The sequence below is a fragment of the Carcharhinus amblyrhynchos genome, chromosome 3, assembly GCF_965287045.1.
Source record: "Carcharhinus amblyrhynchos chromosome 3, sCarAmb.v2.hapA, whole genome shotgun sequence".
Classification (NCBI taxonomy): domain Eukaryota; kingdom Metazoa; phylum Chordata; class Chondrichthyes; order Carcharhiniformes; family Carcharhinidae; genus Carcharhinus; species Carcharhinus amblyrhynchos.
The window spans coordinates 58,997,873-59,011,050 of NC_137326.1; the positions used below are offsets into that span (position 1 = coordinate 58,997,873).

Genomic DNA, 13,178 nt, shown 5'->3' on the forward strand with positions numbered 1-13,178 from the left:
GGCAAAAATGGCAGAGGCTGGTGGGGTGAAATGTGAAAACAAGGGGACTCTATCCTAGTTCTGGGAGTGAAGGGAGGGGGTGAGGGGGAGATGAACTGCACACTGTTGAGGGCCCTGACAACAACAGTAGGTGGGAAACCACAGTTGAGAAAGAAGGAGCACATATTATTAGCACCACTTTGGAATGTGGCATCGTTGGAACAAATGCGACAGAGGCAAAGGAGCTGAAAGGGATGGAGCCCCTACATGATGTAGGATGCAATACAGTAACTTATGTGGTCCCATGCACAGTTCTCTAGAAGGTGCTTGGCTAAGTGAACCACCCATTCCACCAGACTATTTGACTGTGGATATAATGGGTTGCTCATGATTTGCCCAAAGTCCCATATGTGTACAAAGTTCCATGAAGATGAATTGGCAAACATTATCTGTCATGAGTCTCTGCGGGATGCTGTGTTTGGTGAAGTGTCTCTTGAGCTTGATCAATACTGTTTTACTCGTCATGTTTGGCAGATAGACGAGTTCAAACTATCCAGAATATGAATCAATTAACACTGCATGTTCTTTACCATTCTATTCAAAGATGTCAACCACAGTTAGTGACAGGGATGGCGTTCAGGACCTCGTGTAAGTTCAGCGGTTCTTTTGCTTGATGCAGCTTGAGTGCATTGTGTGGTACACATCTGGAAACTTCCCTTTCCATGTCTGTGTACATGGAGGACCAGTACAATGATTCCTTGGCCCTGTATCTGATTGCTTCCAACCCAGGATGCCCTTGGTGAATTTGTTGGGTGTGTAGTATCTCTGAAAAACAGTAGGGATGATAAATTGCTGGCCACACAGTATTAATCCATCTTGTACAATTTTGTGGTTCATCTCTCATGGCGAAGAATTCATGAGGAATCTCCCTTGAGGACTTGGCCAGCTTCCCATGATGAAATCATGCAGTTGTCTGTATGTGATGCCTGTAATATGTCTTTGGAGTTTCTCAATTCAACGAGAGGATAGCATATCTATTGCCATAATGTCTATGTCTTTCTTTATGACCCTCCTGGTCTATAATGGGTAAGAAAGGCCTGGACAGGGCATCAGTTAAGTACAGCTCCTTGCCAGATTAATAGGCAATGCTGAGATTGTAATGTTGCAGTTTTAACATCATACATTGCAGCTGTGCAGACAGTGCAGAGAGGTTTCTTTAAGATAGTTATAAGTGTCTGTGATCTGTTGAAACAGTTGCATGACATCTATGACGTCATGAAATTTCTGACAGACGAAAACTAAGTTCCTTTTTGGTCAATGACTCTTGATGTCAGTGAGGGCCCTTGAAGAAAAGGCTATTGGTCTGCCATTGTGTACGCAGACCGTGCCAAGCCCATGCTGTCGATTTAACTACGGGGGCTTGAACATCGTTGTATTGTAGCACTGGTGTGGTTGTGAGTGCTTGTGTTGAAGACAAGACCATTCGACATCCTGATGGAGAAATTGACATAGAGGTTCAGTGACCTCACTAACATGAGATGAACTTAGAAGTATAATTTATCACATTTGTCTACAGGAATGGCCATCTGCCGTATAGCCATTGTATTGTCTGGATCGACCTTTACACCATTGGCTGTAAGTAAGTAGTCCACCTAAGGAATATGGTTGACCCTGAATCTGCATTTTGCAGAGTTAAGCTTCAGTTGTATGGCCATTGTTCTGTCGAGAACATGGAATGACTCCAAACCATGGTGTCATCAACAACGATCTTGCAAAGTTAGCCTGCAAAGACGCTGCACTGCTGGAAGACCTGGCTGCCAGTGGAGATCACATGGGGCATGCAAAAAAGAAGATATTTGCCAGAGACATGAATGTGGTTAGTTTTGAGGGTTCCTCATCTAACAGGATCAGCCACAACCCACATTTCACATCAAGAAAGCTGAACACCTTTGGCATGTGTGCTATCACCTGTTCTACTGTCTTCATAGGATGATGTGGTTTGGGCAGTACCTTGTTGCACTGGGTCAATACATATCCTAACCATATCATCTTTCTTTAATGCAACCACAATTGCTGAAACCCACTGTCGTGTAATCTGACTAGAAACCTAAACCTTTTTACCAGATATTTTCGACAAAGAGTCAACTCGATTTCACTTAAATGAAACATTTCTCTTTATTTAATACTTTAGCTACTTAGTATAAACCCATATTAGTTGCAACATTTACTTTAACTCATTTAACAAAAACCTTTTTAACTCTAACTTTTAAGTTCTGACAGAAAACAAATACTACCTGCTTGAGTGAACTGGCCAGGATTGTTCTTTGTATGAATCTCTCATGGTTTCTTTGAAGATGTTCTTCAGAGCACACATTGTGAATGTGATTCTTGAATTTCTGCTGAAGACAAAGACTCAGCACATCTTTTATCCTAAACTTTGCATGTTCTTCCAGGAAGTTCTCTGGCACTCAGCCAATGATACAACCGAAAACTGATCACAATGTTCCATTATAGCCAATGGAGTTACTTGTAAACAACTCCCAAAATGTTTATACCAAACAGTACATAGGCCATATAGCCTCACCATATGTGGAATAAAGTGGGAATAATCAGTGCCGGAAAGTCAGGCACTCATCCAAACAATCATTCTTATTTGGTCACACAGAAAGTGTCAGGTCACAGATCATGACTTGCTGCAGCCTTTTCTGACTCACATGTGTTTAATACAATTTAACTAAAATTCGCAGCAAGTTCCATTCTCATTGTCACTGTTGCCACAATGGTCTCATCTGCCAGAGTTATGACACCTAACACAGTCTTCCAATGCAGCTCATTGACTACTTTCTGCTTCATGGCACCAGGGATTCTTCTGTGAGCACAGGCTGGTGGTGGTACCAAATCATTTAGCCTCATGCGATAGATAATTGGTAGCTTTCCAGTGATATTACAGATCTCTACATACTGGTGTTATAAAGCATGCACTTCTGGACCAAGTTGAATGAGCCCCAGTGTAATGCTGTTCTGAAGACCTAGTAGTGACCTTATTTTCTGGTCAACTATATGTAACTTGAAATTTCCCTGTGTGCAGTGGAGGATAACTACAGTACAGATGGTCTGTCTGCTATAGCCACGAGGCCTGCTTGGGCGCTGGAGTCTAGTGTTGCATATGGATCTAGTAACATCTGGCTGGATAGTATGTTGCGAAGTTAAAGTTTATTTATTAGTCACAAGTAAGGCTTACATTAACACTGCAATGAAGTTACTGTGAAATTCCCTAAGTCACCACACTCTGGCTCCTGATTGTGTCAGTGCACCTAACCAGCACGTCTTTCGGACTGTGGGAGGAAACCGGAGCACCTGGAGGAAATTCACACAGACACTGGGAGAACGTGCAAACTCCACACAGAGTGCCCAAGCCGGGAATCAAATCCAGGTCTCCGGTGCTATGAGGCAGCAGTGCTAACCACTGTGCCGCCCATTTTTAACTTTAACATTCCACCCATGGAGAACCAACCCACTGCCAGTTGCTGATCGCAGGGACAGCTGCTGTGGTTTTGATGTGCAGCACTTCATGAAGTGATTCCATTTTCCACATTTGTTTCATGTTTTACCAAATGCAAAACAAACTATTCTGTTCATGGGTGCTGGCTTTTGCAGTTGGAGCATGGCACCCCCTGTACAATAAATACTTCTGTTTCCCACTTAAAATCTCTGCTTTTTTTCTAATTGTTCATTTAACATACAGGTACTAATAACTGCTTATAATATTAAGTATTTCTCTCACAGCTTGTGGACAAAATTGCCATGAATTCAATAAACTATTTGATCCTTGATTAGTTCATCTGTGAAAGTTCCAAATACACATTCCTTTGTCAATATTTTCAGGTTAGCTTTGTAAGATTGTATTGATTCATCTGCTCTGTGGTTTGTTGAATTGAACATATATCTATCTAGAATTATATTTTTTTATTTAGGAGACAGATATTCTTGAACCATTTTAGGATTATTTCAGGGTCCTCTTTGTCCTCCTCCAGCTCGAAAACAAACAACTCACATTTTTCGACAGCACAGGGGCCCACTAAGTTGAATAGAGTATAAGCCTGTTCCTTTTTTGACTTCCCATCAATGCAGTACTCTTTTTTGAACTTTTCCCAACTATCCCTATTATTTTCATCAAAGGCAACTGGGTCATTGCAGAAAAGTCCTTGTGCCATACTGCCAACTTCTGATACCGTGTAAATGTTGGGGGTTCCCGAATCACTGACAGCAAGGACTTCAACACCCGTGCTCAGCCCGTACTCCGGAGAGTAACTTCCGCACTCCAGCCACATGACATCTTTTGTAGCTGTGTCATCACTTTGTGACCACATTGTCTACATGCTCCACTTAACAGGAAGAGTGCAACTCCAACAACACTCAAGAAGCAAGATTCTATCCAGAACAAAGCAGCTAACATGATTGTCACTCCATCCATCCACTTTCACATTTGCTCCCTCCATCACTGATGCAAAATGGCAGCACTGCATATCATATGCAAGATGAACTGTAATAACTCACCAAGTCTCCTTGACAGCACCTTCCAAACCAGTGACCTACCTATGAAGGACAAAAGCAGCAAACATCATTACCTGCATGTTTCCTCCAAGCCATCCAGTAATCTGACTTGGAAATATATTGCCATTCTTTCACTGATACTAGGTCAACAGCCCAGAATCCCCTTCTAAAAGGCACTGTAGATGTATTTGCACTAGATGGATTGCAGCAGTTTAAGAAGGTGGCTCAGCACCACCTTCGCAAGGACAATTAGGGAAAGGCAACAAATACTCATTTCATTTGAAAGAACAATAAAGATGAAAGGTCATTTACTTTAGTGCATTTAGCAGAAAAGAGTAGTGTCAAAACTTACTACCCACACAAAAAAGAAGTCTACACCAATTCCAATCTCACTTCTAAATCAGAAACTGTGGCTTCAAGTCAGAGACCTGAGCACGGAAATCTAGATGGACATACCAGTTCAGTACTAAGGGACTGCTACACCTTGGAGGTGCTGACTGGAATTTACCAGCTGTTCACACCCCTTGCCACTGCAAGTAAGGATGGAGAATTTGGCACTCAGTCGAATCTCCGTTCACTGCAGCAGGACCAGAAATTCCCACTGGCATGAATGTCATTTTTCAGGTGAGATATTAAACCATCTGCTCTTTCAGATGAACTTAAAATATTCCATGGCACTATTTCAAAAAAAAAGAGCAGGAAGGTTATCCCCATCAATTGACAGCTTCAACGTGCCACACAAAAAATTGCATCAACTCCCCCAGAAGACAAACATGAGACACGATCAACAGAGTAGCCTACGTCGGCCAGTACTTCCACGGAGCAGAGAAACTATGACATTTCCTTTGGAGTCTTCAACATGTCATCAGTGAAGACAAACATCTTGCCAAGGCCATCCCCATATTCCCACTACTTCAAATAACTGCACAACCTCAAACAGACCATTGTTTGCAGCAAACTACCCAGCCTTCAGGAGAACAGTGACCGTGACACCACACAACCCTGCCACAGCAATCTCTGCAAGATGTGCCAGATCTTTGACATGGATGCCACCATCACACGCAAGAACACCACCCACTAGGTACATGGTGTATACTCATGCGACTCGGCCAACATTGTCTACCTCATACGCTGCAGGAAAGGATGTTCCAAGGCATGGTGCATAGGCGAGACCATGTAGACGTTACAACAACGGATGAATGGATATCCCGCAACAATCACCAGGCAGGAGTATTTCCTTCCTGTCAAGGAACACTTCTGCAGTCAAGGGCATTTAGCCTCCGATCTTTGGGTTAAGTGTTCTCCAAGGTGGTCTTCAAGACACACAATGCAGAATCGTCAAGCAGAGACTGATAGTCAAGTTCCGCACGCATGAGGGCAGCCTCAATTGGGATCTTGGGTTCATGTCACACAGTGTAACCTCCACCATTCGGCCTGGACTTGCAAAATCCTATTAACTGTCCTGGCTTGAGATAATTCACACCTCTTTAACCTGTGATTATCCCTCTCTCCACTCACATTATCTGTACCTGTAAAGACTCGCATTCCAACCATTATCTTGCAATTGAGTCTCTGTCTATATGTGCCGTGTTTGCGAACCCAATTCTCTACTCACCTGATGAAGGAGCAGCGCTCCAAAAGCCTGTGATACCAAATAAACCTGTTGGACTTTAACCTGGTGTTGTGAGACTTCTCACTGTGCCCACCCCAGTCCAACGCCGGCATTTCCACGCCACCACTAGAAATAGTAACCTCTTTTTACTTTTCAAATGTTGTCACATCTGCTCTACAAAGCCACAGAAATATGTTTTCAATTATGTTTGTTAATTCAAAATCTGTTGGTGTCTTCATACATGCCCCCTTCCTCTGATACTATTCAGTAGGCCTGCAATAGAAGATCCAAGAGCTAACCAACATTCTGCTTGCTAGATTAGTTCAAAGAAGTATGCAATTGTTTGGAATAATGTTCTTCATTGGTTTTTTTTTAGGTACAATCGACTACTGCAGACTATTGTACAAAGTCTTAATGATCTTCTGAAAGCACTGAAGGGTCTTGTTGTGATGTCCCTACAGCTCGAATTGATGGCAGACAGTCTGTACAACAATAGTGTCCCAGAACTCTGGAATGCCAAGGTAATACCATTTCATTATAGGTATGATTGAATTGAATTTGTATCAAAGCATGGTATAGGAAACAAGAATTTTCCTCACTTGTTCAATAGTCACGTTGTCCCATGGAGAAACAATGGTCCCCTAAAAAAAATCTGTCATCTGTGTGGTCAGGTGATCTTTGCCTTCTCTGATAACTCAGACATGGGTCTGGAGTATCCAAGTCAGAATAGAGTTTATGCCCATTGCAACCAGATAGGTTCATCACATTACATCCAGACGCTCAGCTGCACAGATACCTGTGGTCACATGAACACCGAACTAATCACCTGACCTGCTGTGACCAGTAGTCAATAGAAGCCTGACCCTGCATTATTTTAAATTAATCAGTAAATTCAGCAGAGCAGGGTACACCTGGTTGGCTTCAATTGACAGATCCTATTGACTAAGTGAAGATCAAATCAGTCAATTAAAGGCAATTAAAACATAATACAAAGTGTATTTCTTCAGTCAGTTAAAAGAATGGCTAATGTCCTGGCAATCCCACTTCTCTGTGATGCTGGAGATTGCCCTTTGACAATCAATGAAAAATTGATTATGCTGCTGGACTGTGCTGATAGGTGGAAGATACTGTGGCTGGAACTCTACCACCTTGCCTGCCACGGAATCGGCACAGGTTAAGGTCCAACAATGGAAATCTCCGTTGACCTTGGGCAGGAATTTCCAGTCTTATCGGAGTGAGGCTATAAAATCCTGCCCTGTGTTTCAGTTTAGGCTAATGAGTTTGCATGGAAATTTCAGTGTCACCTCACCCCCCCCAACAAAACCAGCACAGCGAGCATCACATTCTGGTTGCATTTTCCCAATTGCACCCTAATGGAAATTCCATGCACTTATTTGGGACTCATACTTAATCCTTTCTCACTGTCAGCACATGCCTTTTCTGGCTATGTCAGATTAAAATTACTATTTCTCTATGATTCCTTGTTTTAAATTAGTTAGTCTTTCCCTTCACAGTCAAGATTACAAAATGTAAAGACCACAAGGAGAATCTTAAAAAATTCACAATTTATGTAAGATAAATTTTACTGAAGTCTACTTTAGTGCTCTAGTGAATATCTTGGCTCTCAGCCAAGAATAAATGAATGAGGTTTGGCTGAAATCCTAGAAATCCAATAGTTTTTTGAAACACCTGAGCCCCAGAGAAATCATTGCTTGATTGATAGCTTTTGCTCTCTGATCTCTGTCAATTTCACAATGTTTATTTATATAAGATAGAGATATCAAATGCTTACAGATTCTGTTCTTGAAACTTTAAAGGGTCTGGATGAGTTACACTTTTATTAGGCTGTAGCAAACTGCACACAGTACAGTGATGCAGACGCAGGACATAGGAAAAGAGAAGGTGAAAAGGAACATAGTAGGAATTGGGGATAGTGGGGTTAAGGGTATGGACACTGTCCTTTGTCACAATGACAAAGTGCACAGAAGGGTGTGTTGTCTGCCTGGTGCTTGGGTCAGGGATGTCGCATCTGGGCTGCAGAGGAACCTGGAGTGGGAGGATGAGAATCCGGTCGTTGTGGTACATGTGGATGCCAACGACATAGGCAAAATGCGAAGTGAGGATCTGGGGAGGGAGTATGAAAAGCTGGGAGTGGAATTAAAAAGTAGAACCGACAAGGTGGTTATCTCTGGGCGACTGCCTGAGCCGAGTGCAGACGGGCGTAAGGTTGATAAGATTAAGGAAGTGAATGGGTGGCTCAGGGATTGGTGTGGGAGGAATGAGTTTGAATTTATGGGGCATTGGCATCAGTATTGGGGTAGGTGGGACCTGTTCAGGTGGGATGGGGTTGGTCTGAACCGTGCTGGGACCAGAGTCCTGGCAAATCGTGTAAATAGGACTGTAGACAGGGCTTTAAACTAATTGGGGGGGGTAACATTACGGGGTCTAAAGTTAAGGAGAGGGTACAGGTAAGGGAAGAGGCCGAGGATGTCCCAATAATAAAGGGAGTAGGGGGCGTGAGTATGGTTGGTGGCGTTCTGGCAAATAGGGTCCAGGTGAAGGCTGGGATGAAGGCACTTTATCTGAATGCACGAAGCATTCGGAATAAAGTGGATGAGCTGGTGGTGCAGATCAGCACAAATGGATATGATCTGGTGGCCATTACAGAGACGTGGCTGCAAGGTGACAGGGACTGGGAGCTGAATGTCCAGGGGTATCAAGTGTTTAGGAAGGATAGGCGGGAGGGAAAAGGGGGAGTGTAGCTCTGCTGATTAAGGATAGCATCAGGGTGGTAGCAAGGGATGATATAGGAGCCAAAGAGCAGAAAGTGGAATTGTTGTGGGTGGAGATTAGGAACAGCAAAGGGAGGAAGATGCTGGTGGGTGTCGTCTATAGGCCCCCGAATAATGATCTGGAGGTGGGGCGGGCTGTTAACGCGCAAATAAGTGCGGCGTGCAGGAATGGGACGGCCGTAATTATGGGGGATTTCAATCTACATATTGATTGGTCGACCCATATTGGACGCGGTGGGCTCGAGGAGGAGTTCTTGGAATGCTGCCGGGATAGTTTCCTCGAACAGTGTGTGTTGGAGCCGACGAGGGAGCGAGCTATCTTGGATCTGATGTTATGTAATGAGGCGGGTAGAATTACCTTGCGGTGAAGGATCCTTTGGGGAGAGTGATCATTGTATGGTGGAGTTTCTGGTGCAGATGGAGGAGGAGAAAGTGGGTTCCCGGACACGCGTCCTTTGTTTGAACAGAGGGGAGTACGGTAGGATGAGAGAAGAATTGGCAAATGTTGACTGGGGGAGCGCGTTGGAAGGTAGGTCTGCTGAGGAGCAGTGGAGGATCTTTAAGGAGATCTTTCTTGGTGCTCAGCAGAAATTTATTCCGATGGTTAAAAAGGACCATAGGAGGAGAGGTAATAAGCCGTGGATAACGAAGGAGGTGAAGGAAAGTGTTAAATTAAAAGCGGAGGCATTTAGAGTAGCTAAGAGTAGTGGGCGAGAAGAGGATTGGGAGAGGTTTAAATGCCAACAAAGATTGACAAAGAAGTTGATAAAGAAGGGTAGGAAAAACTATGAAGCTGGGCTAGCGCTTAATATAAAAAAGGATAGCAAGAGTTTTTATAAATATATAAAAAGGAAGAGGCTGGCTAGGGTAAACGTTGGACCCTTAGAGGATGAGAGGGGGGAATTAGTGGTAGGGGATGGGGAAATGGCTGAGGTCTTGAATAACTTTTTTGTTTCGGTCTTCACGGAGGAGGACGTGAATTATTTGCCGGGTGTTAGCGATGGAAAGGTGGTAGGAGTGGAGAGTCTCAATGACATTATTGTTACTAGAGAGGCAGTGCTCGACAGACTGGAGGGACTGATTGTGGACAAGTCCCCAGGACCGGATGGAATGCATCCGAGGGTTCTGAAAGAAATGGCGGAGGTGATAGTGGATGCCTTGGTGGTTATTTTCCAAACGTCGCTGGATTCCGGGGAAGTGCCGGAAGATTGGAAAACGGCTAATGTTACGCCGTTGTTTAAGAAGGGTGGCAGGCAAAAGGCAGGGAATTATAGGCCGGTCAGTTTAACGTCTGTTGTAGGTAAAATGTTAGAATCCGTCATCAAGGAGGAAATAGCGAGGCATCTTGAGGGGAATTGCTTGATAGAGCAGACGCAGCATGGTTTCGTTAAGGGGAAGTCATGTCTGACAAATTTATTGGAGTTCTATGAGGATGTGACTAGGGCGGTGGATAGAGGAGAGCCGGTGGATGTGGTCTTTCTTGATTTTCAGAAGGCATTTGACAAGGTACCTCACAAGAGGTTATTGCAGAAGGTAAGGGGGCATGGAGTTGGGGGTAGGGTGTTAGCGCGGATAGAGGATTGGTTGTCAAATAGGAGGCAGAGAGTGGGGGTTAATGGGTGCTATTTGGATTGGCGGTTGGTGACTAGTGGAGTGCCCCAGGGGTCGGTGCTGGGGCCTCAGCCATTTACCATTTATATAGATGATCTGGAGGAGGGAACCGAGTGTATGGTGTCGAAATTTGCTGATGACACCAAGATTGGTGGAACGGCAAATTGCGCGGAGGGTGTGGAGAGTCTGCAGAAGGATCTAGATAGGCTGGGCGAATGGGCCAGGAAATGGCAAATGGAATTTAATGTTGGCAAGTGTGAGGTGGTCCACTTTGGTAGGAATAATGGTAGGAAGGAATATTACTTACGTGGCAAAAAACTGCAGCAGGCGATGGTGCAGAGGGACCTCGGGGTCCTTGTGCATGAGTCGCAAAAACCCAGCCTGCAGGTGCAGCAGGTGGTCAGGAAGGCTAATGGGATGCTGGCCTTCATAGCGAGGGGGATTGAATATAAAAGTAGGGAGGTCTTGCTGCAACTGTACAGGTCACTGGTGAGGCCGCAGCTGGAGTACTGTGTGCAGTTTTGGTCGCCGCACTTGTGCAAGGATATTTTGACCTTGGAGGGAGTGCAGAGGAGGTTCACTAGGCTGATGCCGGAGTTGAGGGGGTTGAGCTATGAAGAGAGGCTGAATAGACTGGGCTTGTACTCGTTGGAGTTTAGAAGGATGAGGGGGGATCTTATTGAGACATATAAGATGATGAAGAGGATGGATAGGGTAGAGGTGGAGAGGTTCTTCCCGCTCAGAAGGGACAGCAGGACTTGAGGGCACAGCCTCAAGATAAGGGAGGGGCGCAGTTTAGAACAGAGTTGAGGAGGAACTTCTTCACTCAAAGGGTGGTGAATCTCTGGAATTCTCTGCCCATTGAAGTGGTGGAGGCTACCTCGCTAAATATATTTAAGACGCGGGTAGATAGGTTTTTGGTAGGCAAGGGAATTAAGGGTTATGGGGAGAAAGTGGGAAAGTGGAACTGAGCCACTTCAGATCAGCCATGATCTTATTGAATGGCGGGGCAGGCTCGAGGGGCTAGATGGCCTACTCCTGCTCCTATTTCTTATGTTCTTATGTTCTTAGTAAAAACTATTTTTATGAATAAAGACCGTGTTTAAAGCTTTTTTTCACACATAACAACAATCACTATAATGTTCTTAGCATGGTGATCATAAAAGGCGACAAAGTTCCCTCCTGCAGGTTATGGTTCATGACACTTCTGAGATGCCGTAAAACATAATTCTTTGAAATATCGGCCCATGAAAATTGTGGAGGACTACCAAATACCTATCCTACAATGGAGTTGAGAATTCAAAGTGCTGGCCTTTGATCCAAACTAGTCTGCACCCTTAAAAGGCATTCTGAAAATACAGAAAACCTGGGATCGTGATCTGCCTACCATTTTTAAAGGGATCTCAGTTCATCATCAGAGAAACATCCAGCAGACCTGGCTGCTGGCAAATGCCAAGTTGTTCAAATCCCAGAAGGAAAATCTGAAACAACTGCCTTCAACTGTATTTTTGCAATTTGGTATAGTATGAGGAAAGGTTTGAAATCCAGAGAAACAGGTCCCAGACTTTTTGTGATGATTTTAATATAACAAATGTTTATTAAGAAATAAAATAAACAACAATAAAGTAAACAAGAAGTATGCTTAGCTAAGACAATGGCTACACACAGTAACACTAATTTAAACAACTTCAAATAATCTTACCTTGCAGAACTAACTCTCTTAAACTGTTCCATAATACCTTATAGATTTTAAAATCTAGTAACTTTTACCACACAATGCATCTATGCTGCTTTACAGTTGCTTCTCCGGTAAACCAGCAGCTTGATTTTCAGATCAGACTTTCTTAACAGACACTACTTGCTATGAGTTAAACAACTAATCTTTCTGTTGGCTGAAGTCTACAAAGCAGCTTTCTACACATGTTTCAATATCTTAAATATCTTTCTCTTTTTTGATCTTTCCCTTATCTGATCTAACTTCTTTAGAACTAATTATCTTCATCTCTTGATTTAAGCTTTCAGAAGTTAAAAATAAACTGAACTCACTTTACAAACCTTTCTGTGAAACATCTTCTCATCATGTATCCCTGCCTTTGAATCCTGAACAAGTTATACAAATTTATTCATGTTCTATCCCCTCATTGTCACTAACTTGCTTTAGATGAACATCTGTTTGCAGTGTTGCTAGGCTCATTAATGCAACATAACAAATAAAAATAATAGATAGTCAACATCTTTTCCCAATGACAAGGGAGTCTAAAAGTAAAGGGCATAGGTTTAAGGTGAGAAGGGAGAGAGACAAAAGACTCCAGAGGGACAGTTTTTTCAAACAGAAGGTTATGAGTGTCTGGAACGAGTTGCCAGCGGTAGTAGTAGAGGCAGGAACAATTCTGTCTTTTAAAAAGTATTTAGACAGTTACATGGGTAAGATTGGTACAGAAGGATATGGGTCAAATGTGGGCAATTGGGCCTAGCTTAATGGCAAAATCTTGGCGCATGAACAGTTTGGGCCGAAGGGCCTGTTTTCATGCTGTAAACGTCTCCATCAAATGCACTAGATCCATTTACCCAGTCACTCTATCCCTGCTCTAATTATTTCTCATATTCCCCCAGTTTAAAATATATAACCA

The 13,178-nt window shown here is 43.4% G+C and overlaps 1 protein-coding gene across 1 annotated transcript in view; it reads left to right on the top strand.

Moving 5' to 3' along the window:
* The window catches only part of dnah1 (dynein, axonemal, heavy chain 1), a 537,372-nt gene that overhangs the window by 509,234 nt on the left and 14,960 nt on the right, over positions 1–13,178 (top strand). The window contains exon 76 of the mRNA XM_080184401.1: positions 6,522–6,666. Within this exon, the coding sequence (XP_080040527.1) occupies positions 6,522–6,666 (145 nt within the window). The remainder of the gene's footprint in view (positions 1–6,521; positions 6,667–13,178) is intronic.